General features: G+C 38.7%; 1 protein-coding gene across 2 annotated transcripts in view; it reads left to right on the top strand.

Moving 5' to 3' along the window:
- The window catches only part of LOC116333752 (cGMP-dependent protein kinase 1), a 93,944-nt gene that overhangs the window by 35,317 nt on the left and 31,199 nt on the right, over positions 1 to 27,428 (top strand). For both annotated transcript variants that reach the window (XM_031757013.2, XM_031757004.2), the window contains exons 3-4: positions 1,936 to 2,049; positions 25,724 to 25,829. In XM_031757013.2, the coding sequence (XP_031612873.1) occupies positions 1,936 to 2,049; positions 25,724 to 25,829 (220 nt within the window). The remainder of the gene's footprint in view (positions 1 to 1,935; positions 2,050 to 25,723; positions 25,830 to 27,428) is intronic.

Raw genomic sequence — 27,428 nt, 5'->3', positions numbered from 1 at the left:
CAGTCATTGCTCTGTGCATATATACTCCCCTGCTTCTCTTTTTTCCATGTGCAGTTGAATGTTCCAGTTAGCTACAAGTTTATGAGTGTTCTTTGTGGATTAATATATATAGTTCTTTTTATATTTTCAGACTTTCTTCAAATGTGGACATAAGGTTTTGCACTTTTACCTTCCCCAACAACTCTTTTTTTAGTTAAGTGGTTAGAAAAATCTGAAGCTCACTGGTGTCACTCGAACTGGTCAACTGTCAACTAAGGAGCTACTAAGTGAAGGGGTGGGTCATGCAGTAATGGTGTAGATCAGAGTGCGGACACTTAAACAGTGGTGTTTATACACCATGAAAAATGTCTTGGGCATTGGAAATGTAGTGTTCCTGGGCTTTGGACCCAATGTTTTGTGGGGTGTTTTTGTGACTCTGAATTTTGGTTTATTATTACCATTATATAATTTGGTTATACTCCATGAGTTAATGTTTGCAATTCGTGGTTTTAAGGGGTGTCTTTTCTTTTGTATACATAATATGCCTCTATGCTTAGCCTTGTTACTTTTGTATCCTGAGTTTTGTTGTTATTTATATGTTTCTTTTTACTCAGAGTTAATCTAGCCTCCTTGTATCTTGTCACCCACTATTTGTGTAAGTCTTAGGTATAGGTGGTTTCCCTGTTATGTTACTTCCTGTGTTATTTTACCACTCTCTTGTTTCTAGTATTTAGTTTTTCTCCTCCTGTCTTGTTCTTGATTTTTTTCAGCGGTGTCTTGTTACCCTGGTGATTCCACTTCCTTTGATTGCCTCATGTGTGTATTCAATAGCCCAGTTTTCCTTTGCCCTTTTTCTGAGTGACTCTTTGTCATTCTTGTGCGAACCTGCAATTTCTCTGTTATTTTGCCTTACGATCTTTGTACTCTTTGAACTCTTTTGTACTACAATTAACCACCATTATCTCGCCTGTTTTTGAGTCCTTGTGTTTTGGTCTTTTTGTCCTGTGAACTGTGATAGTGAAGTGACTTTGTGGGTCTTTCCATGAAGCCTGTGCCACTCATGTAGGAAAGTATATGTGTTCACAAAAAAACTACCAAATCCAATTTTTAAAACTGTTTTTGCATGCAGCCAGCAAGCATTTTTCTTTAATCATTATTACTAAAACAAATCAATGCAAATAGTAGGAAGCAGAGTTACATTTAGCAAACCTCAGTGTAAACAGATCAAAAGGAATTCAGGAAACTGAAATCAATTTTTATTGCAACAATTTCACCAAACCCGTGCATCTGAAATGAACTTGATAGAATCTCAGTTATGTTTATGGTCAATCTTTAACATGTTGAAGAATGAGACAATAGCGAGATGAGCAGTAACATCATGTTTGTTGATTAATTTCCTTTGCTCTGGCAGAACACTTGTTCACAGAACACAGTACTAAGCAAAACTACAGGATGAGATACAGTATACACCTAAAATTTAATAGAAAAAGAGAAAACTTTGTAGCCAACCATGCAACCATTGTTTAATTAACCATTAATCACATTAAAACTAGATGAAAGGTCAGATTTGGACAATGATCATACGAATCCTTACATACAGGATTCTTTGTGATTCTGTTAGTGGTGGTAACATAAGCTGACAGGTTTGTAGAGTTTTTTGTTTTTGTTCATCTACAGGCTCTGGCATGAGTCCGGGAGTAGTTTGAGATGCATGCATTGCAAAATAATCATATTTTTTTCTAGCCGAGTGAGCATTCAGGCTGGTTGCCCCTAAAAAATGTGACAAAACCCTTAGACATCTATCAGCCACTCCATTTCATCACTGAATCGCTATTTGCAGCACATATTTAATGTAGTATTGGACTTACAGATTTGGGTAGTCAGGCAAGAAAATAAGTGTCAAATTTGAATAGCATTGTTACTAATGGTTTATTTCCATTTCTGTGCATGTTTCAGATGGGAAGGTGGAGGTGACGAAGGAGAGCCTGAAGCTCTGCACCATGGGGCCAGGAAAGGTGTTTGGAGAGCTGGCTATTCTGTACAACTGCACCAGGACTGCTACTGTCAAGAGTGAGTCTCCACAGACACCCGTAAAAACAGCCAAAGTGCTTGAACGTGTCTGTGTTCAGTGTACACCTGTTACCCAGGTGACAGATAATATCCCGTGTTCTCACACAAATACACGCATCTACACACATCTACTGAAATCTGTTTGCTTGTTCTAGAGGATTAGGGGTCTTTCTGCTTCCAGCTGTCATGCCTCTGTTGAAATATAGACAGGTATCACACTGTCGAGATATGAATGAATGTTTGGAACACAGCAACGGCATTGTGCCTTGTTTACAGTGAAATATCAGCAGTGGGGGTTTTTTCTCACAATACTCCAGTGAAGTTTCTTGTGAAGCAGGTGAAGTGAAATGTCAGGGTTTACCGAGCCTGCTCTTTCATGTGTCAAAGCTCCAGGTATGAAGGATGCACAGGGGGTGAGTAGGTGGTCTATCAGACTGGTGATTGAAATTTCAGTTCAAAAGAGTAAAGACTGGAGTCTGAGAGAAGACAGGATAGATGGTTTAATCACATTTGAGAATTAGTGTGTTATAAAAGTGTGTCAGGATGAATTGTGTGTTTAAGTAGGGTAGGAAACGGATTATTATAGATTATTAAAATTTGATTTGAGATCTTGTTATAAGTTGTATTTGAATGATGGACGTAGCCTCCGAGGCTGAAAAATGAACCCATTTCAGGAATGCCTTAAAACCTTGATTCTTTTTCATGGCCAGCAGGGGGTGTATCTTCTTGGTACAAAACAAATTCTACAGCCCTGTACTTTTCTAGGTATTTCCCAGCATGGGTGAATGTAATAAATGTAAATGCAAATGCAAATGCAAATGTCCGACACAGTTGACTCAAATATTAAAAGGTCTTTAACGTGCGTGCTCCCCAGTACAAAGTCCTTTTGATGTCAGATTGCATGCATGGGAGAATAGCTCAGATAACTGTCCAGTGAATCACAGCACTTTCAGTCCATGTTTAATAAAAGATCCTTTTTTGTGCTACACGTGAAAAGGGTAACTTTGGATAGTGCCCATACTTGATTCTCCCGACAGTGTGCAGAGCTGAAGTGAAAAAGTACATACGAAAAAACAACCCTTCTGCTCACTTAGTCTATGACCTCAGTAAACGGTTTCCTAATGAGTTTCTCAGAAACAGTTTAAAGACTAAACTTAAACAGGCAATAACATGCTGTCAGGCATGTTTTCTAAACTTTGACAAGGTGCTACTACATGAGCATGCAGTATTCTCAGTTTCTGAGTCACTTCCTCACTTCTTACTCATGACGTCTGGTCTAAAAAACAACCATTTACATTTAGCTTTTCCTATGCACAGTCCTCCAATTTCAGAGGCTCAAAACTAAATGGACTGGCAAGCAGTTTAATGGCCCGGTGAGACAAATCAAGCAGATAAAAGATCTGGAGTTTATTCCAAGTGTTGAACTTGTGTTTCGTATCTGTCCCCTGGAATTCTTAATTTATATGATATGAGGTCCAATAAGATGTCAATCCAAGTGAAGGAGACTGAAAAACCCATTATAAGCCTATCACAGTGAGAGAGTAAAATGTTAGAAGTTGCCAAATCAATATACTGTAGTCTTAAAAAGAAAAAATGCACCTGGCAGCACAGCTACACTAAAGTCTGGAAGACCCAGAAGACAATTAAAGTGGAGGATCACAGAATTCTTTCTATGGTTAAGGAAATTCACTCAAAACATCGAGCCAAGTGAAGAATATTGTGGTCTGTTAGTGTCAAAGACTACAACTAAAACATGCTCATGAATGGAAATACACAAGGTTTAGAAGAAGACTTTTCCAGAAAACATCTTAAAGAGCCAGCACAGTATGGAAAAACTTTGGATAGCTGAAACCATTTTTAACTTGCATCAGGCTGATGGGAAGAAAAAAGGAGAAAGAGAGAAAAAACTCCTGATTCAAAGCATATCACGTTTTCTGTCAAAACTGGCGAAGACCATGTTATGGTATGTATGGCTGCTAGTGGAAGCTGATGACTAGCATTTATTGATGATATGACTGAAGTAGCAGGGTAATTTTGAAGTGTACAGGGCTATACTCTCTTTTCAGATTTAGCTGCAAAACTGATCAGACTTTGCTTCACAGCACATATGGTTAATGACCCAAGGCACACTCTAAAAGCAACCCAAGAGTTTCTCAAGGCAAAGGAAACAGGCTGATAAAGAGCTTAATTTGTCATGGAATAATAAGGGAACAGACCTCACTTAGCCATGAAACTGCTTGTCAGTCAATTTTGCAATTATCTTTGAGCCTCTGAAAATCTGTGACTATGCATAAAAATGTCTGTAATTCTTAAGCGGTTAACATGACAATTTTATAAAACCCCTTGAATTAAAGCTGAAGGTCTTCACTTCAATCAGATCCTGAAAGTTTGATTTAAAAGCCATAGTGGTGGAAGCAAAATTACAATTTTCCAAATGAACCTAACTGTATGTACAGTTTATGGGCCTGGTAGTTAAAGTTAACGTCCTCATAAAGACGGTTTAAATTTAAGTAAATAAATGTAAGACAGTGTATAGTTGCTTTATCTAGCACAAAGGAATATAGTGTATTATTGCTCAGATATGGTAAATCATTTTATTTACCTTGAAAATGCATTAATTGCAGTAATTGTAGGCTAGCTGATGTTTCCCTGTTTGGGATGAAAATCGATGTTATTTATGAATGAATGTATGAATACAAGGGTTTACTCAGGCTTGTACTTGCGAGTTCAAGTGGGAAGGAAAGAAGGTTGACGATGTTGGCTCCTAGGTTGCACGCCCTGTGCTGACCCCTCTTATGTCCCGTGATCCCCTATTTCTGACCAGCCAACCTGATGAAACTCCCAGCTCCTGTTGCTATGGGAACAAGTGCCCACAGCAAGATGAGCCAACTCTTACGGGTTAAAATATTCCCCTTCCCGCTGGCGACAGAGTGTCTGCTTTTTTTTCTTTTGTATATATTCTCTTGCCCACCGGCCTGTACTTCCTGCCACGATCTTAAGAGATGTACGTCAGCGCTGCTCAATAAAAACTCACACATGGAACAAATGATGTAATTGTCTACATAGACAGAAGTGTGTTTACAGTCTAACAGGGTCATTGGTACTGTCTCTGAGAGTTGCTGTCTTTGTTTTAACATATGTCGCTACGCATGAATGTACTGAGGAATTCAGCTGCCACACAGGCTATGAGAGCCAACAGACTCGACTGGAAATCATACACCTGGTAGTGCGTATAGAGATCCAGCTTCCAATCAGCAGATTTAATTTCATCATTCCATGGAGCACAGTAGGAGGATAAATCGTTGAAGTAATTTCAGTTTACGTTGCTTGGTCTCCTAAGTCATATGCATGATTGATTACTTCTTAACAGAATTTATCTGAGGAACCTGTTAATGTTGACTCATGGGAGCTCATCCATGAACTGTCTACACTTTCCCGCCTCTTTCCTTTTACTGTTACTGCTAACTCACAAAATAATGACACCATTGCCAGCTGTGATAATGAAGAGATTCCCAGAGTCTGGCACCTATTAAGAATCTCAGAAACAATTAAGAGCCATTAAGTGCAATGATTCGTTTACAGAAAATGTGTGCAATTATGACAGTTCTTTCATCACAGTCAGACTTGTCAAGATAAACCCAAGGATTGTTTCAGATAACTGACATAATAAATGACTGCACATGTTTCATTCAGGAATTTGGCTGCATTTAGTTTTGCATTAGTTTCCAATAAAACTGACACGTGTTTAAATTTCACTTGAGTTTCAAATCAGAATTGAGAATAAAACTCCAAAATACCTTTTTGGGCTTTTTATCAAGCCTATTTACACACACTCATAGGAGCAAATCAGTAATACTCAGTCAAATCAATGGGACAGGTTTTATTCGTGGGCTTTTATTTAAAGAAAAAAATATATAAAAATATGAGGGTAAGTGATGTTAATTGGCAGCCATTTGTGCGGTTATGGATAATTATGTGGATTTATTGCTAAATCTGGACAATATTGTAAGCTTATCCAAGTAATAGCATTGTTTATTTTGTTTTTATTGCTGTATGATCATGATTACATATTCCCAGAAGGGCCATTTCCATCAGTCCTCCCGCATCTTTAGGTGATTTCATTTCTGATCACTCAGTGGCACTCTCACCCACCCCTACAAAAAAATAAAAAATAAAAAATGGGTCCTGTAAACTAAGCATTTCAAGTAGCACTTACTCCCAGGCTGTGTAGTGCCCCAACGAACTGCTTTAATCAATATGTTATGTATACTTTTAGGATACAGACACTTAAGTGTGGAGCTATGGCCACATTTGGGGTTTGGCTCTGCCAGTCAGAACAAATGAGGTGGGATTTCACATGCAGCCTGAGAGAAAAAATGTTGCCTGAGAATTTTTTTTTATGAAATAGTCTTTTTGCAATCAAATCTATATCACATTTTTTAAATATATAACAGCAGCTGGGCCGAGGCTGGCTGACAAAGAAATAGAGAAAGGGTTAGGAGTGAGAGAATAGAGAGGTGATGAACGGAGGGCAGCAGTGACAGTAAAATGAGAGAACCACTTCAAGGAGGCGAGACAAATTCTCATCTTGTGTCTGCAGACAGGAGAGAGGAATTGAAAAAAAAAATGTTTATAGCATAACAATGTAAGTGTTTCTTGAAGATTTGGACAGCATAACAGGACACCATTCACCATGGTTTGGCATAAAACAATTGAGAGCAATTTGCAGAGCTCAATGATACACCATTAAAAAGAAAAGGAGGCAAACTCAGGAGGAAAATTGTTATGATTCTCAGATAAATGAAAATGCATAATTAATCTCTGATATTCAAAACTGGATGTCTGAAAACGATGTCAAAATATTTTGATAATAAGACTGCAACTAAAAGTTATGCTTAGTATTGATTAATATGTCTCAATCTTTCTCAACTGATTGCAGAGTTCAAGGTGACATCGAATGTTTTGCTGTTTACAACCCCAAAAATTCTGTTTACGATGATATAAAACCAAAAAAAAAGCTTCAGATTTTCACAGGAGTTTATACATTCTGTTTAGCATGATTTCAGGAATAGCTTAGTTAAAGCTTATTTGTTGTGTTGCTGATTTTCAGTAGAAAAAAGCCAAAAGTGCTTTTTATTCAGGGTCTAAAAGACTATTGGGAGTCTTGAGATTGATTCAGACCAGTCATCTGAAAGAGTGAGGTCACTGGCAGTCACTACTAACATAATCCATGTGACTGATTATCTGTATGCTCCATCTTAATGACATTGGTGGAAAAGGCCGTATCAGACGTCATCTCAAAGACTCAGCTGTGCTCTCCACTTACAGTTATAACGCACATGAATGCTTTTGCATAACACTGGATAATATCATTCTTTTCAAATAATGGTTATATAATAATTAATTTTGAGAAGTATCAGGGTGCATAAATCATTTAAAGAGTGCAGAACAATGCATGTGTGCAAGGAACGATACATACAGTGGTGCGTATTTGCCGCCATAGTATATGTCTTTCTAAAATACCTCATGCAAATATAATTTCATCCATCTCAAACATGGCACTGCCATTTTTACACTGGCTCTGCCTTCCTTTTGACTTCTTCTTCTTAATGTTTGAGAAATAATAATTTAAAGATACAACTAAATAAATTCCATCCATCCATCTTCTTACACTTATCTGGGGCCGGGACGCGGGGGCGGCAGCCTAAGCAGAGAAGCCCAGACCTCCCTCTCCCCAGCCACCTCCTCCAGCTTGTCCTGGGGGAACACCAAGGCATTCCCAGGCCAGCCGAGAGATATAATCTCTTCAGTGTGTCCTGGGTCTGCCCCGGGGCCTCCTCCCGGTGGGACATGCCCGGAACACCTCACCCAGGAGGCGCCCAGGATGCAGCACCAATCCGTCTGTCGATCTCCCGCTCGCTTCTTCCGTCACTCATGAACAAGACCCCGAGATACTTAACCTCCTCAACTTGGGGCAAAATCTCGTCCCCGACCTGGAGTGGGCACACCACCCTATTCCAGCTGAGGACCATGGCCTCAGATTTGGAGGTGCTGATTCTCATTCCCACCACTTCACACTCGGCTGCGAACCATTCCAGTGCGAGCTGGAGGCCATCACCTGATGAAGGCAACAGAACCACATCATCCATGAAAAGCAGAGATGTGATTCTGAGACCACTAAAGTGAAAGCTTTCCGCCACTTGGCTGTGCCTAGCAATTCTGTACATAAAAATTATAACCAGAATCAGTGACAAAGGGCACTCCTGGCAGAGCCCACATGATGAACAACATATTAAAATAGGTGTGGAAAGAAGTTAAAAATAAACATCCATAAGAAAGAGGATACACTTTTGAAACACTCAACTGCTACCGCTTCAAGTGCTTGTAGTTTAAGCTCTAATTTGAAACAGAGTGTGGACATCAGTAACTCCGGGCAGAGTTGTAGCCTGACAATTTTTATAGAGGTGACCAGGCTGAGACATCACTACCTTCGGGGATGACACATGAAACGGATGTGTTGTTATTTTTTTTTTTCTTTCTGTGTGACAAACCCCTGTAGGTAAAATTGCCGTCTTTTGGTGACTCGATCCTGTCGTTTCAATTTAATTAAACAGCAAGGCGCTTTATATTGTAAGGTAAAGAGCTACAATATTAGAGTGAAAACCCCAACGATCAGACAGTCCTTTATGAGCAAGCACTTAGCTAAAGTGTCTTTGAAGAGGGAGAGACCTTAGTTATTACCTGCTTATGTAGGTGTGACTGACATTTAAGGTACTGATGTTGGCTATAGTTATTTAAATACTCTTCAAGTGCTGTGAAGATATGCCCATGCAGGGGCAGATCCAAAAGGGGGGCACAGGGTGGTATCAACCCCATAGAAATATAATTGTCCCTCCCGCCCACCAAAAACATCGGTAGAGTACCTTTAAACTTAAAACCTGAGTATTTTATTCTGGTTTAATTTATTCATACTTTAAGTATTCCCATGTTATTCCTTTGCTCATCTATCATTTACAAACACCATTACAAGAAAATCCAGCCGTTTTAAAAAAACGACTGCTTATTATCATTTCAAAAGAACACATAATGAAGAGTTATACTGAAAGGCTCATCTGAAGCAGCTGTGGCATTAGACTAAAAGGATTAAGAACCACTGATGCACTCTGCCTTTCTAATGTATAAATGTATTACATGCATATGTGTAGATTATATGCCGGGCTTTAGATATTCATCTCAAAGTGACATTTCTTTACACTTAATCTTCATTAGCTGATTTTTTCCCTCTTCCCGGCTAATGTGGGTTTGAAAAAAACAAAAATAAAAGCACAAGTCATAATATGATAAAAGATTTTCATTCCTCATGAATGACAGCCAAACCTGAATCTGTCCTGTAAGATTAAAGGCTCCGTTTTCACATGTATGTGTATTGGGTTTGTGGGTCTTTGATTTTTTTTCTCACCAATAACTTCTGAATGTAGAACTCCAGTTATCTTACTGCTAGGTGTTTAAGCCTGTTTACATGTCCTTGATCATTTTATTTTTCAGCAACAAGTGGCTGAATTATACTCCGTGGGGTTCATCTCTGTGTGCAGACCTTCTGAAAGCCACTTTAAACACATAAAAAAGCACAGAGTTGCATAACAGTGTACTCAGTGGTGTTCAAATTCTAGTCTGCATTTTGACAGGTGCTGTGTTAGAGGTCAAACTGTCTGCACACAATACAGATGAAACAAGACAGTCAGCAGGGGACTAATAATTAGCAATTTATGTGTACCAGTTTTATGTGTAGTGCTGAAAACGGAACATGATAATGGAATTACATATAAAATATTAGGGAGCATTTTTCTAGAGACTTCTGAGAATCTTGTGAAAGAGTGATAGCTTAGCTGTATAACAGCCCTTCCTTCCGCCTCGGGTGAGCAAACAGTTGTCCTTGTAATCAGTCTGCATGTGAGTGTGTGTGTTTATTAGACTGTGCCTGCACAGTCTCAGGAATCACCCTGTCCACAGTGAGTGATTCTTGTTTTGGCAGAATGAGATAACTTACAGTGTGTGAGTATTTTGACTTCTTCTGTAATTGTTTCCTGCGTTTTTCGTCTCGTATTTCCACACCGTTTCTTTATTTGTGCACCACAGAGAAATGCCAACAATGCTCTTGCTGCATTTAAACATTTCTCACAAAACAGCCTTCCACATGGCACGGAATATTAAGCGTGGCATCACTTGTTTTCATTTCATCTTCATTCAGTGTGTTTTCGTTGTGATTAAAATCAGGATTTAAAAGCACGCCTGCAACAGAAGTCGTTACTGGTGTGCATTTTGAGAGCAAGAGTGAGAGTGCTTTCACATATGGTAATTTTTCTATAAGTCCTGTTTAATTCTAAAACACTGACACAGCTGTGATCAGTCGACTCGGCAAGTATGTTTGCATGCTAATATAGAGATTATGTTGGACCAAGTGTTAGCGTTGGCTTTTCAATAATTCTTATGAATGTTAACAGCATTAGCCATATTTGGCATCTAAGTGAATAGCTTTGTCTTTCTGGGGATATATTACAAGCATAGTCATTAGTTTTTTTAGAAACACTTAGTAGCACATAGCTCCTCTCTTGTTCCCTTTCCCAAATGTTTATAAGGCAGATGTAAGTGCTACTTTGTTTTCCGTAGTGAGCTAGACAGGTTTCGATGCAGGACAAACTATAACCACATTCATCTGTGCGGATGTTTGGACACAGCTGGCTGTTATAGTCTTTGCTATCTTGAGGCTGCCTATTTTTAGTAGTTGCTTGTATCTAGTAACCAGTGAGGTTATAATTCTGTTGTGTGAGATAAAGAAACACAGTTAACTGAGAGGGCTAAGTGGTTTTTTTTTTTACTTAAAATGTTGTCTTATGTAGCCATGATTTGAAATTTGACATATCATGATGATTTAAATGTAATTTCCAAATATGATAATAGATTAGTTGCAATAAAGCTCAGAAGATGCAAGAAGCAGAGGAAGTGAACGTGGATGAGTTTAAATACCTCGGTCAAAACATCCAAAGCAACAGTGTGCAAGAGAAGTGAAGAAGAGTGCGGGCAGGGTGGAGACGAGTGTCGGGGGTGATTTGTGACAGAAGGATCACAGCATGAGCGAAAAGGAAGGTTTAAAAGATGGTGGTGAGACCTGCCTATGATGTGTGGTTTGGGGAGGTTGGCAATAACAAAAAGACAGGAGGCAGAGCTGAAGTTTCTTTGATTTTCATTGGGATGGACAAAATTACACATGAGTGTGACATCAGAGGGACCACTCAGGTTGAGGAGTTTGGAGCCAGAATTAAAAAGACACAAGACTGAGATGGTTTGGATGTTGAAGGAGGGATGGTGGATATATTTCTCAAAGGAAGTTGAAGATGGAGCTGCCAGGCAGGAGGAAATGATGAAGACGTTAATGGGGTTTGTGGATGTATTGCAGGAGGACATGCATCCTCTGCATGTTTATGTGGTGGCACGCATTAGGAAACAAAAAATAAAGTTTTAATCATTTCCAACTCCACACTTTTATTCGTGGCCTCTGCTTCAACAACTTCTCATGATAAAAGTTTTAAATAATTGTTTCTCTTATGCTGGGCCTTGGTGCAACCCCTCCATTTATCCACTATCATTTATCCACATTTCCCTTTGAGGCAACTTTCTGAAATTGAAGGTTTGAACAGCATGTGTTGCATTGCTCATAGCCACAGCTGGTTCATACATGCATCAAACAGATCCGAGAGTAGAAAAAAATGCTTGGAAGAGAGTGTTTAGAGTGTTTAGAATGAAGTTTCAGCTTTTGGCTCATAGGGATTGAGCATATATACGCTGACCTCAGTATTTCAGGCTTTGGTTATGTTAAATATAAACACACACCATCATAGCTGTGTATATACACTACACCTAAGCAAGGTTAGGCGATACGGAGATGCATATTGTGCAGAGGTTCCTGACTTTCTCCAGAGTCAATTGCTACAGACCTCCAAACTTCATGTCGCCTTCAGATTTGCACAAGAACAGTTCGTACAGAGCTTTATAGTTTCCATGGCTGAGCAGCTGTATACAAGTTTTACATCATCAAATGCAATGCAAAGTGTCGAATACAGTGGCGTAAAGCATGCTTCCACTGGACACTAGAGTAGACGTGATGGCAATCTGATGGACAAGTCGACACTGTGCTAAGTGTAAAGTTTGTTGGAGGTGGGATTATGGTGTAGGGTCGTCTTTTAGGACTTGGGCTTGGCCCCTTAGTTTCAGTGAAAGGAAATCTCAATGCTTCAGCATACCAAGATATTTTGGACAATTTCATGCTCCTTACTTTGTGGGAACACTTTGGGGATGGCCCCTTCCTGTTCCAGCATGACTGTGCACTGCTGCACAAACAATCTCCATAAAGACATGGATGAATGAGTTTGGTGTGGAAGAAATTGACTGGCCTGCACAGTCCTGACCTCAACCTGAGAAAACACCTTTGGGATGAGTTAGAGTGGAGACTGCAACATCAGTGTCTGACCTCAGAAATGCACTTGTAGAAGAATGGTCAAAAATCCCATGGACATACTCCTAAACCCTGTGGAAAGCCTTTGCAGAAGACTTGAAGCTGTTATGACGACAAAGGGTCAGCCAGCATCATATTAAACCCTACGAATTAAGAACTTGGTGTCACTCAAGTTCAACAGACGAATGAATACTTTTGGCAATATAGTGTATTTGAAGGAGCATGAGGATGAAAATATAATGAAACTGATCAATTAGTTAAATGTGACCTGTTATCTTGTTTTGAAGAGGGTCTTAGGTTGTTTTTAAATAGATTGTGGATGTAAAGTTTGTTAAAAATATGTTGCTCCACATTGTCTTCTGAGTCGCTTTGAGGTTGTGCACCCTATAGTGCACCGAAATATGGGGTAAAATATGGACCTGGTCCACTGCCAAGTTATTTCACACTTTAGTATTTGAAATTGGAAAGTGAGGAGAGACACACATTTGCCGAAGATGCTACACACTGCACTGAATACAGAGGTGACCTCAGAGAGCAATAGAAGTATGTTTTTTATGCATTCAATCTATAACGTGAAGAATTGTTACACCTCTTAAGAGGAACAACAAACGGGGAGGGTGTTGAGCCTGAGCACCATCATTAGGCATGGTTGGAAAGAGAAGGATGGATAACAAGAGTCCTTTGAATCAGGAAAGCAAGTGAGCACGTTCTTAACAAGGAACACAGAAGTGCCATCTATTGTGCTGCTGTTTTTCCTGTCTTCCGGGCTTCAGAGTACTGATTAAAGGTGCATCCACTGACAAAGGCATATAAATCAAAATAAAAACATGTGAAATGTAAGAAGAAATGGTAAATGACCGGTATAATTTATACAGGCAGGTTGAAAGCAATTAGACAGGCAGAAAAACGTAACACAAATAATTGTGACTGGCAATTAATAATGAAATGAAGGGGGGAGAAGACTGACATGTTCATAATAACATCAAGAAAATTACTTTTTCTGTAAAAGTTAAGGCGCTATCATCTCATGGCAATGTATGCAGGCCACACTGTGCTGGGATAAAGGATTTCATTGGTTAAATGAAAGAAAAGGAAGAAACGGGGACACTGAGAAGAAGACGGAAAGAATGGCTTTGGCAGATAAAATTCCTGTGGGACTGTGTGGGGAAAAATCTTCTCTGTTTCCATGGCTGCCATGGTAACACTGTTGCCAGAGTGCAGCAAGAAATGTGATGGTGAAATGGTGAGGCCGGCTGGGAAGTCCCCACCTACCTGTTTGAAATCACAGTTGCTGCGGCGGGCACTGTGTGCAGTTTTGCCTGACGTCTGTATCCAAAACTTGACAGCGTGACTTCTTTCAGTTGAATGAAGGCCTCGCCTCTGAATTTTGATGTACGGTGTGTTAATAGATGCCTGGAGTTTGTGGTTGTGTTTATGTGTGTTTTGATTATGGGCCCCTGCTGGTGTTGTTTTCCTGACTCTCTGTTGGAGCGCAGGTGTGAGCCCGGAGCTAGATGCTCTTCTTGGGTTCTAGATGGCTTAAAAGGTTAAAACGCCCAGAGAGGAAACCTCAGACAGCAGCATTTAGTCAGAAAGAAAACAGCTCTGCAGGTGTGACTTCAGACAGCTGCTTTCCTTGAACATTTTTATCCTAATAGTCTCCTGTGACAGTATAGCCAGGCAGCGTCAGTGTTGCTTCCAGGGAATTTTGGCTGATTGAAGACAGCTTGTACTTGTTTTGCATTATCCGGGTCACATTTGCATTACTTCCCTTTATTATACAAATGACTAATTTGCTTTACCAAAGAATTTATTTGCTGCTGAAGTTATATGACAGCGCAAGTGCTAAAAATGGCATTTTGAAAAGCTTCTTCAGATGGATTATCAGCACAGAAAACAGATCAGATTTATAAGCTGCTGCTTTTATTTACCTGCGCAAAACTTAGGGAACCCTAAAAGCTAATAGTTCTCAGAGCAAACCAAAGCATATGACTCATGCCCTTGCTTATGTTATGGACTAAATAGTTCTATGAACTTGTTTTCTATGGAAAACAAATTTTAAAAGAAACGCTGCAGATTTAAAAAAAAAAAAAAAAAAAGCAGTCTACAAAAGGAGTTGTTGTTTTGTATGTGGCTTTAGAAAAATCAGGAGGACAGGTGGGGTCATCATGGAACATTTTCCAGCTAATAATGTAAGCTCTATAATTCCACAGCTTCCACATGCTTAGGTTGTTGTTGATATGAACTTTTTTTGGGGGGGGGGGTTATGCAGAGAGGGAACAACACTTTGGAAATGACAAAGTGAATGACCTAAATTTGAATATATGTATCTGCCCAGATTAAACACAACCATCAAAAAGAGAGGAAGCATCTGTTGCCCCCGTGTGCTGCCAACCTGGAGTTAAGCTATATGGGTTTCCCCTGGGTGATGCATTATCCTCCCACAGTTCAAAGACTAACTGTTGATTCTTAATTGGGTGTAGGTGTGTGTCTCTCTCTGTGTTAACCCTGTGATGGACTGCCAGTTCTCTGGGATGTTCCCCACCAATCGCCTTCTGGGCTTGGACAGGCTGTTCCCGCCCCATGATAGCAGTAAAAAAATGAATGGACAGTAAAAACATTATTAAGCACTTTTGAATTATTGAACCAAAATTGAAGTTCTTTATGTATGCATAAAAATTAGTCTCTGGTTGGAAGATATTCAAAAATTTGTAGAAGACGAGAGAATTTCATTTTTAACTGAAAAGTATGTACCGTTTACATTTTTGAGAACAATTCATAGGTTATAATGACAAATGGAGGGGGAGCGGAGGTTTGTAGCAAATGTACTTGGAAATCATAGAGCCAAACAAATAATAATAGTAATAATAAAAAAGGACATGCAGACTATACATTTCTCCACTCATAAGCTTAATTTGCTCATTAGATTTTATTCCATGTAAACAGGCATAGCCAACATGTTTTCTCCAGCAAGCTCCAATCAATTTATATTTTAAGGAATTTTATATTTTTTCTAATTAGGCAAATGATTATGTATCCTCAAGCGAGATAATCTTTCATAAATAATCAACATTTAGTTAGAAATTTGGCTTATTTGGCCCAAATATATGTCATGTTGAAAGTGCTGCTAATAATCCATCCATACGTACATCCATCCATTCTTAACTACTTCTCCAGTTCTTCTCAGCTGTAAACAGGTAAGAGGAGGTTAAACACTGTAGACACGTATCACAGATATCTATCTTTCTATAACAGAGCTTGCTGGTTTTTCAATGGCAGGTAAACAAGTGCATTTAAAGAGGGCGATTAATCAGAAATACAACAAAACAGTTTAAGAACTAAAGCTGCCCTGGCTGCTACTAGCATCGCAATAAACCTAACCAGAGGCATAATACATCTTATGAGTTTACCAGTATGTTTGAAATAGCAGCGCAAATGGAGTGTGCAAAGGACTGAGGGCAAGATACTTACATACACAGAGTTGTAGAGAGTAAAGCTGTCATTTAAATGTTTGGATGTTATAACAGTTATAAAGACGATAATTGTTTTTGTTTTTTCAGATAGGCTGCCCAAACAGAGAAAGACATTTATAATCTTAAGGCAGCTCATTAGTTTGGCTAATGTTTGCATGATTATACTTTTCCCCCTATAATGAACAAGTTCTTTAGAGATTTTACAGGACGTGAGCGGGACTCCTGCAGAGTAAAGACTCTGCTTGTCAAAATAATTGCAGTTTCATAAAAAAAAAAAAAAAAAGGAGGACGAATGGTTTCACAAATACACAAGGCAGACTGCGCACACGCTTTCTGCCATTCAGGCAGTCTCTCACACACAAACACATACAAGTACTCATCACAACATTCAGTCAAAGAAGGAGGGGTGGGTTTTGGGAGGGGTGGGGGGATTATCACTTGGTATTTTTTCGCTTGATAATTTTGGGTGCAGAGAGTCGATGTTCCTGCCTCAGTGGGATGCAAAACATCAGGCTCGACTGACAGAAAGCCTTATGAATTGAAGCAATGAAACAACAAGTAATTCCTTGTTGTTGTCAGAGCTGAAGAAAGAAAAACTCGTGTTTGTAATAATTTTTGTGTACATTCTAAAATTGTAACTCATTCAGTGGGAAATTATACTGTATTGTAAAATGACTAAAATAGTTATTGTTATGTGTTTCTCTCAGGATATTTTGCTGCCTGGAAAAAAAAATTGATATTCCATTGTGCAGTTCAGAGAACTAGCTATATAGAGAAAAGTGTCTGATACAACCTGGACGACTGCCTAAAAATAACTTGCTGATGAATAGCAAACACACTTCATTTCCTCCATTTGATTTTCTGCAGCGGGGCCGACTGAAATTTATCAGGTTATTCAAACTGATTTCCTCTGCGGCGAATAATTTATAGTTGATTGTCTGTAATGACGAAGGCAACAAACAATTAAAATTTATCTCGCAAACCAACGACAAAGCAATTTACACAGAAAAGGTTGTTTCCTTTTATCGGAGTTCAGAGTGAGGGAATGAAAATAAATATGTATGCAGTGACATCTGCAACTTATGTAACAGCACTTATGTCATCATGAGAAGTCTGTGTAGAAAAGAGGCGATGAAGTTATTTTAAAGAATGTGTATGAGACAGCAGACAGAACAATCTTAAATTTGATGGGGTTTTTCGTCTCTTTGTGGGATACTTCATTTTTGCATTTTCGTTTGCTGGAGGCTTAAGGTTACTGCATGTTTGTTCGGCCTCCACCATGCACACCTGCCATCAGTGATGCCTGTCAGCACAACTCAAGCATATGACTCATATCATCACTTTCATCCCATAGTAGGCTACTCTAAAATGATCTCACTTTGTGTAGTATATGCAGGTAGCAGTTTAAGTAGTTCCAGCATCTCTCTGTTGAGTTTTCTGTCGATCTGTTTCTTGGTTGTCTGGATTCTTGAGTCTTTCCCAGTTTGGTATAGATTGAATTGTTTTTATTATTTGCAAAAATAATTGCTGATCTTTTGACCTTGAAAGTTAAGTAGCTTGATGGTTCTTATGTGGATTGCAATAGATAATTCAGCATAAATTCATAGGTAGGAACTCACTGACAGATTCACTTTGATGACTTTTGTGATGATCTGACTTCCATCCATCAATCCATTGCCAGTCCATTGCAAGGCTAATACAGAGAGACAGACAACCATTCACATTCACTTTCACCAATTTACGGTAACCAGTTAAACTCACTTGCATGTCTTTGGACTGTGGTTCTGTAGTCACAGAATAAGTGGAGTTTCTTCATTAACTTGTTAAATATTTAGAAAATTCAAGAGTCAACCATAAGGAAAGACACAAATTCAGGTACAGCTACTAGCTGATGTGTTCCAAAGCCTCCAGTGATCCCTGACCTTTTCCTTATTACAAACATTTATGCTTTAATGGAAATATTACATTGACAGATTTAGAAGTTGTTCTGCCTTTGTTTCTGACAAGGAAGTAGTAACCTTTTCTCTCAACATTTTATCCAGAGCTATCACGTGGTTAAGGTTTATATTGGCCAATACTATGCTCTATTACCAAATGCCCTCGAAATCAGTGAAACATTATATCTGCTAGATGGGCAGAACAAAATGCCAAGTGCTCACAGAGCTCTTGGAACAGATATAGACTTCTTTTCCTCTGATTAATCTAAACATGGTTTGAAAATAGTAAGGAGTGACAGTGTCATCCATCATGACTGACTGTCCACATATACAGCACAGCCCATCTAGAAGCTGTAATTAATATGTTTAGTAACTCACAGGCTTCCAGCTCAAGTTGTCAAAGAATTTAATGTATGTACCAGAAAGTTTACTGCTTTGCTTCAGGCACGAATACCAAGAAGCCTGCAAAAAGAGAGACAACTTTAAAATGATATAACAGAATACTTAAAGTGAAGAAACTCCAGTCATTTTAATTTAAATGATAAACAAACATGATCAGCTGTGCCTGAGGATTAAAACTTGAAGGTGAGGTTTGTTTTGAAGATGAAGTGGTAAAACAGAGAAAGATAACAGAGAAAGATAAAGTCACGCTTTTAAGAATACTCCTCTTCAATATCATGACTCCCACATGTTTAGGTGCCAGACATACTTTTTATCTTAATAGCAGACAGAGATAACAGAAAATAAATGTATGGTTCTTTTAAAAAGAACAAAACAAAAAAAACAAATGGAAAAAAACCCAAAAAGATTTGCTCTCCTCTGGTTTCTATACAGCATGGGGTGAGTGAACATTGTGGGTGGATGGCAGGTGGAATGAGCTCAATATTTCTCAAGCAGCTGCTGCTCCAAGTCTATAGACTCCCACATGACGCGACTATTGGCAGAATTGGCAGCTGGAGGTCGCCTCTGATTAAGCCAGCCAGTTTTCTGTGTTGAGATTCATTGAAAACACAGTGTCAACCTGCAGTACAGACACGCAGTACTCCTGCTTCTCCTGCACTGCTGTGTTCCTTTAATCCACTATAGTAATAACTAGGATTTTAACCATAATTATGAGTAGAATTCCTGTAATATTTTCTTATTCCCTAGGCTCAGTGACATTGTCTGGCATAAATGACCTGTCCTGTTTTCTCACGCTCTAAAGAGCTCATCTAGATGTAATCAGACTCGGCTGATGTTATTAATGACTTGGGGGGGAAAGAGATTACACTCTTCCACCCTGAAGCCTTAACAGCATTACTCTCGTAAGACTTGTAGGAAGACATAAGCAGTAGACCTTACGTCATGTTGGGATTTTAACTGTGCCTGTGACTGCGTGTGAGTCAGTGAAAAGAAAATCGTTAATAATCTCATCTTTGGGTACGCAAAGACGGAGTTAAGGAGAAAATGTCAGTGACAGAAACTGAGGTGTGAGTAGCAGGCAAGTCACAGATTCAAAGGTGGGAAGCATTTTTAGAGTCATGGCGAAAACCATTTCAATTGCCCTCAAACCCAAACATTACCACAGCATTCCTGCGTGGAAATTCTTATGGTGGGTGCTCTCGCTAATTAGTTTGGAGACACCGCTTATTCTCTCAGAGCGGTATAACCCCAGGTTGATTATCTACAAGTGCTAAAATGATAAATCGGAGGCGAGCACGCCCTAATATCCCACATGGAAGCAAAACCATATTATGATTATTATCTCCCAGGTATTCCGACACTGTTTCTTCACCGCGTGACAATAATTTGATTACAGGTATGGCAGCGTTGTGAAACTGCGAGAAGGACAAGCAAACAAATCTGTGTCTGTGTATACATGAGTGTTGTGTCAAAATACACATCATCATCATCTGTCCTGATCCTAATATGGCTAGAAAGTGTATCTGCTGACACAAGAGTTGGTAGATTATAAATGCAGATTTTCAAAAAAGAATTTGCAGCCAGAATGAAATAAAGAAAGCTAATTTTAGCTCCTTTTCTGGCTGCAAATACTGTTTACATGGTCATGTACATTGAGCAGTGCTTTCTGCAAATATATTTCTTGTCACACTTCACTGCTTGAGACTCTGGTCTAATCTTTAAGTACCAATTTCATATAGCCCTGAGGTGCTTTTGGACAGGCATGTGGATTTTCTGCATCACCAACAGCTAATGCTTTATACTTTATACTAAAACAATTCAAGACTACATTCACAGAAATGGAGAGTTCTGATTTTTCCAAACCCTAGACTGTCTAGCTATGGATTGGTCAGATTCATGACCAGATTTCTCATCATATGTTTATGTATAATTTAATGAGGCAAAAGAAAAAAAAAGATTACCCAAACAAACACACATGGAGCATTTGCATAATGCCCCAGGCTGAAATTCAGTTACATTGAATTATGGCTATGCCAAGTGAATAAGTCCCTCCGCTGCTTACGTGCTTTTTCTTCTATCTTACTGGCGGTATCCATACGTCTGTTGTTTCTCACAGTTTTCCATTTCAAGCACAGATCCTCTTTTTTTGGGATTGTGCATGCCAGAGGAGGTAGTTGGCCAGTTTTGCAAATCTTCACAATCAAAACTGTTCATCTGTTATTACAAATAATTGAAGGGTGTGGGATTACAATCACTCCATCAAAGAACAGGAAGGAAAGGAGGAGCATGACCGAATGATAACGTCCTTAGCTGTGGGCCAGCAGGGGCGTAAATGGTCATCCTTTATTCTGAGGTTGGAATGCATTCAGTTTAGAAGAGCTTTGAAGGGCAAAGGGAGATATGTGTTCAGCAATATTCAACAGTATGTTATACTGAGGTTAGCGGTTTAGTTTAATAATATAAAAAATATAGAATCTAAAATGTTTTAATTGAAATAATTATCAACAGATACAAAATCAGCTACTGTATAATTTAAATAAAACAGTGCAACACAAATCAGCTGCATATTACATATATGTGACCTGCACCAGCAAACATGTCTTTTTTCCCCCTGTGTAAACCCACACACTGGCAGATTGCAGGTTTGTGCATGTTGAGAGGCCACTTTCACAGTGTTGACAGGACTCCGTTTTTCACAAAAGCAGCAATTTTACCACACTTGATCCCCACATCCGCATATCCTGGAAACGGTGTCTTCACTACCTCCACTGTTTGCATGATGGCATGTGTGCTCTGGGTGTCAATTGACACACATCAAATAGTTTACAAACACTGTCTTTGTGGTGTACTGAAGACCATCTTTTCAGTGCTTTTTTTTGGATGCTTATACATCATATTTTAAACTTCTCAGAACTATATCCACTGCAAACTAGAAGAGAACAGACGGGGATTTGACAGATGTTGATGTAATCCAAGACTGTGATTACAGTAAGTGTGCAAGATAACATAACAGCAGTGCATTGACAGTTTGTAGCAACAGGCTTTTACTATGTACAGTATAAATTTACCTATAGGCAGTCATTTTTGTCAGGTCAGAGAACTGAATTGAATTCAGTTGTCCACCTCTTGAATAAACACTGCTGAAGCTGTGGTGAGCTGTGGCTAAACTCCTCTAAACATTTCCCAAATATCATCCTTGCATTTCTCCAGTACAGCCTGGGGAGCATTGTGCATCCAGAAAGCGGTGAAGCTAATGGTCGACAACCCATGAGCATTAAGACATTCATCTTCACCCTGAGTACAGGATAACTAGCTCCCTCAGTCTCACCGCAATTTAGCCAAGCCTTCGAATAATAAGTTTACCTACTGCAGTCTGCTGCGGGCCTCTTACATATCTTATTTCCCAGTGCCCTATACTCCCACTTACTGCAAAACCACTCTATTGCACAGTGGGCAATGATTTCAGACTTCCCACTCTTGCTGCTGCTTATGGGTCAGATTAGAAGGCTATTCTAATAATTTCTCTTTTGACCTATTTCCATATGCCAGATTTGACCCGTTCGCAGTCTGCTTTGGAGTCATTTGTCCCCACCTCATGAGCACATTACCATCTGGATAAGACACAGGTTCTTCCAAATATGGTTAAAATGTTGTATAATGACACCTTTTTTCTTACAAGAAGAAAGACAATTGCAATAGTGTGAAAAAATTCTGTTTATATTTTGCCATCAAGGATTAAATCCATGATGCCAAAAATGTATCGAAGTGTACATGTTTATATGAGTGTGTTTGCATCTATGTGAACAGTACTGCATTTGTGTATATTTATTAATAAATAGACATACCTGTGTGTTTGAGTATATACATCTTATGTTTACTCTGTTCTTGCACAGGATGGCTACATATTTATATCCAGACATGTGTTTCTATATATATTTTTATTTCACGCTGTGTGTTTAAGAGGGTTCTACTTGTAGAAACAGTTTCTAAGTCTCGAAGTAAAACAGTGTCAGGCTCTGTAATGAGGGCACATCTCCTGTGGTTTGGCCCGATTTTAAATGGCTGCTAAACTCCGGGTTTGCAGATTGGTGGTGAATGTGAGAGTTTATACATTTGTGTATATATGGTAAATAATAAATGGACTGATACTTACATATTGACTTGCCTCTCTAGCAGAGCAGTCAAATCACTTTCCATTACACGACTCAGTCGCCCGTTGGCACACAAATGAAGCCAGGCTTTTTATTCTATGCCTTTGAGAGCTTTTGTAACATTCACACTCTGATCTGATGGATGGATCGGGGACAACCTGGGGTTCAGCATCTTGCCGAAGGACATTTTGATATGCAGACTGGATGGGCTAGGGATCAAACCACTGACCTCTCAATTGGTGTCTAATGTTAATGGGAGAAATTAAGGTGTGAGGAGCAGGAGCAGGCAACTCTCTCTCTCTCTCTCTCTCTCTCTCTCATGCACACACGCACACACACACACACACACACACACAGAGTCGCGTTTTAATATCTTAGTAGGGACATCTAATTGACATCATGCTTTCCCTAGCTGCTTCCCCTAAAAAATAAAAAATGAATGCGTAATGTGGACCCTTGGCCTAAACCTAACCAAAACCTAATTGTAACCCTGACACTAAAACCCCATTTTGAGTCCCAAAAATGCCTTCAAACTCATGGGTAGAGGCAATTTGTCCCCATAAGGCCCTTGGTCCCCACAAGTATAGTAACATTCCAATTTCTGGTCCCCACAAAGATATGTAAACATGGTACACACAAACACATGCACACACAAAGAGATGCCCTAACTAAAGTAATTATAACCAAAATTATTTTTCATTTTTCCCTAATGGTTAATCCACCAGAGAGCTCTTTAATTGAAATTATATTTTGGATGCAAAAATGTCATCATTGTTGTTATTCATTAAAAAAAGCAGAAAAAACAGTAATACATTATTATTTTTTGATTAATATGTAAAATTACAGTGATTTGCTTGCATTCCTGAACAGAAAAATTAATTTTAGTGGTTAAAGGTTATGTTTATTAATTTCTAACTTGTTAGAGAAGTCCAGTGTGCCAGCTCCAGTTTGGGTATAAAAATCTGAATTTGGGTCAATAAATTCAGTAATTTACACGTTTTTATCACTTACAGTTCAACAGCAGTGCAAAGATTGGTGTTGTATTGCTGCAAGTGCATTTGTATTGAAGTCACTTTTTTCATCATCCTAATAATCTCAGCCATTCTCAGCAGTTCTTGCCTAACTTGTGATGTGTACCCTAGCAATTTTCTTAGCATAAAAACACTAAAATCTATCAAATATTCCCCTAAAGAAACACACTGTTTTGTTGACACCGCAAAAAGTTAGTTTCCTGTGTGTGTGTCTGTGTGTGACTGTGTGTGTGAGTGAATGCGTATCACATTTATTAAGTGTCACACATACACTGAACGTGTTAAACTACTCCTCCTGCAGTGACACGTTGATTCCTTATTAGCTGCAGACGTGCTGTTCTGCAGCTAAGCCTGCACGCTGACTTCCCTGTTAGTGCCAGTAAGAGAAAAGTATTTCGTCTCTAATCAATAAACACCACACCGTTATTAACAAAACTTGATCTTATATCTTTAAATCTCTGCACAGAAGGGTCACACTGCATTTTCAGGCACACACATACACACTGACAAAATACTGAGCCGACTGTTATCATAAGTATTCTTTTCTAATGTTACCACATGTCCCTGTGGCCGGAGGGCTCCCTGGAGATTTACACTATTTCTGGATGGGCCAGATTGTAGATTTCTTTCTCTGTACTCCTCATAATCAATTGTACGGCTGCACAATTGAAGCACTGAAGTCTTTTCTTGCAGAAGATAATGATACTTGCAATCATGAGAAACCAGTTGTGAAATAATTATCAGGAACTGCTATTTACAAAATGAAGTATTGAATCCTGAGAGTCACTGCACAATGTGGCCAAGCTAGATGAAATCTGGGTTGTTTTTTTTGTTTTTTTAAGTTTTTGTTATTAATTTTCTGGCCCAACAATTCATTTCTTCTGTGAAACGGGTCTGAATGGTGAAATATAATGACATTCATTGGGTTAGAGGTTCATTGCTCTGATGAAATCCCTCATGGCCTGGTTTTCAACAGAGACTCCTCTTCATGACAGGGATTTGTTGAAGTAAAACATATTCAGATCAAAAGTGTCTACAAAGGACTTCAGAGAAAGAAGTGTTGAAGCTCAAAGCACTGAAAATGTCAATGACAGGAATGGTGAAAGACCCAGGCCTCAATCGATCAACGGCCAGGAATAAACATGGAAAAAGTGGAGAAAAATTCAATTTGACACTACTTTTGCTTTTTGAAGGTCTAGATATTCTGCAAAAGTGCTGTCAGGTTGCATGTATTATTCAAAAAAGTGTCAAAAAGCATTGCATTGCACTGGATTTGTGTCATCTCTTACACTTGCTAAATTCTGCAGTTAACCTATTCAGCAAACATCAAAGTGCCCATGGAAAGATAAAACAGCTGAAACCACTGCCATCCAAAGACAAATCATTTTAGCTCACCTTATGCTAGTCTCAGAAGAGCTGGATGCTCAGCAGAACAGCGCTCTGTGGTCAAATGAGGCATATTTGTAAAGTTTTTTAAGAAAAAAACTGCAACTTCACCTTTACTCCATGCATTGAAGCCTCAGGGCTTGTGCATACTGCAATCATTGCGGAAACAGTTATTTAAGTCTAAACTGTTTCAGTAAGAAGAGTATCGTGGTAGCTGCTTGTAATTTCAAAGTTGTAACTTTTGTTGTACAGTTTGATAATTGCCCGTAACACAAAGAGCAATCAGTAACTCTTAAAGTAAAAAAAAAAAAGAGGGCATTCACATTCCTGACCTTAAACCAATTAAAATCCTGCAGCATGACTTTAAGCAAGCCATGCATGTGAGGTATTCCAAAAATACCAATTAACTCCAAATTGCTGATTAAAGAGTAATTGTCCAGAATAGCTGCTATTTGCTGTTTCTAGATTAGAGGCTAGATAAAACATTTGGATGAAGATTATTTCCACTAAGGTAACTAAGCTTAACAACCGACAAATTTCTCATTTTCAGGAAGGACTATAGCTAGTTAAAATTCACCGACACATACCTCGACACACCTACATTTCCTTCCTCATTTCAAGTGAATACAACATTCATGATAATCATGTTGCACGCACAGAGCATGAAGCTGTTGCAGGTCTTGCATTATGTGTGCTCTTTTATTATTCTAATTGCTGGAGGATGAAAACTGTCTGCCACAACATTGCTAATGTTCCTTTTAATCATGTGTGTTCTTCTTTCCAGCTCTAACAAATGTGAAATTGTGGGCCATTGACCGACAATGTTTTCAGACGATCATGATGAGGACGGGTTTAATCAAGCACACAGAGTATATGGAGTTTCTGAAAAGGTAAGGAAGCAAGGCAAATTTTCCAGCAGTGGCAGAAGAGTGGAATAGGTCTTTGATCTGAAAAGCAATGAATGAATTACCAAAATGAATTCAGGAAAATGTGTGTGAGCTGTTTCTCAGATGATCCCTTACTCCTCCATTTTGCCAATAATTATATAACTCAGCAATTATTTCTAGTGCATCATAGGAAATGTCATTCAACATACTAGAAAAATATCTTGTAACTGTATCACCGTCATCGTTTTCAGTACCTTATCTGTATCAGAGGGCCCTGACCAATAATCACTTGTCTATTGCCAAACCTATTAACACTTAAAAGACCTGCACATCCTTTTTCGGGGTCCTGCATGAGGTATAGGATAAAAGGAAGAGGCATCAAAAGACAGCCAATGATCAAAATGCATGAGATGCAATTGCCTTATAAATATCTCTCACTCTCTCTCTGCATTCAACTTCTTTTTTACTGTCATCCACTTTGAGCTTCATCAACCCAGTTATTAAAATTATATCATACCTTCACTCTGCTGCGTGCACCCCACACTATTTTTTGTTTTTTTATCATGACTTTTTTGGCAGAGTCGGTATTTGATCTGTGTCCTCTCATCCATTCACTCTGCCACAATTTTGTATAAATCTTCCAAATCATGAAGGCACGTGTTCTGTCTAAAAGACATTTCTCCCGAGGAAACCTCGTGAATCACTGTGATCATGATCAGGTTCTGTCAGTCCTGAGAGAGATGCAGTATGAGCTATTTTTAAGTATTGGGCACAGTGCACAGGAAGGAAGCTTTTTACAAGGTATTTCTAACAAGTGCAAAGCAAGTTGTATGTCAGTATGTTCCAAAACAATCAATTCTGCTGTTGTAGAATTTACTCAACTATGGCTGTGCAACTTCACAGTGTACAGTAATGCAAGTATAGTTACTTTAAATGTAATTTTTAGCTAAGGCTCAATGTTTTGGATAAAACCAAACGACATTTTAAAAAAGACACACTCCAAAAAAAGGTAGAAAATGTTGTCTTTAACAAATTTAATTAGATGCAAATTTTGCAACATAGGCACAATGCAAAATGTTATATTTAATAGAAATTGACTTGATTGGTATACATTCAAGTTATATAAAGCATATTTTCCTCAGTGATTAATTATTTGAAGAAATAAATGTTTGATTTTCTATATTTCTGTTGCATTTTACTCAAAATTTGAAAATCTTTTTTAAAATTTTAGTTTAAGATGTAATTTTTGAACAGGGAGTCGCTTTGATAGCTTCAATTAAACCAAAAACATTTTGCAGCTTGACTGTAACGACTGCTTTTTTTCTGCTTAAAATAGGACAGTCAGTATGCCCACAGTCACAAAGATATTGCAAGTCAGCAAAGCTTTTGAACAGCATGACTTTTTCTTTTTCTTTTTTTAAGGACAGTCTCCCGCCGGTCACCCAGAATAAATTCATTTCTGTATCTGGAGTGTAGTTTCACGATAAAGCCAGACTTTAAGGCAAACACAACCAAGAATCTATTTTAACCACATATGGAGCCCTATTAATATTTCATCTAAGATGTAATCTATTTTAGTGATATCGTTTACTAATAAAGACC

This window comes from Oreochromis aureus, linkage group 13 (genome assembly GCF_013358895.1).
Source record: "Oreochromis aureus strain Israel breed Guangdong linkage group 13, ZZ_aureus, whole genome shotgun sequence".
NCBI lineage: Eukaryota > Metazoa > Chordata > Actinopteri > Cichliformes > Cichlidae > Oreochromis > Oreochromis aureus.
The sequence above is the reverse complement of the archived record's forward strand: the minus strand, read 5'-3'. Positions and strand labels throughout refer to the sequence as shown.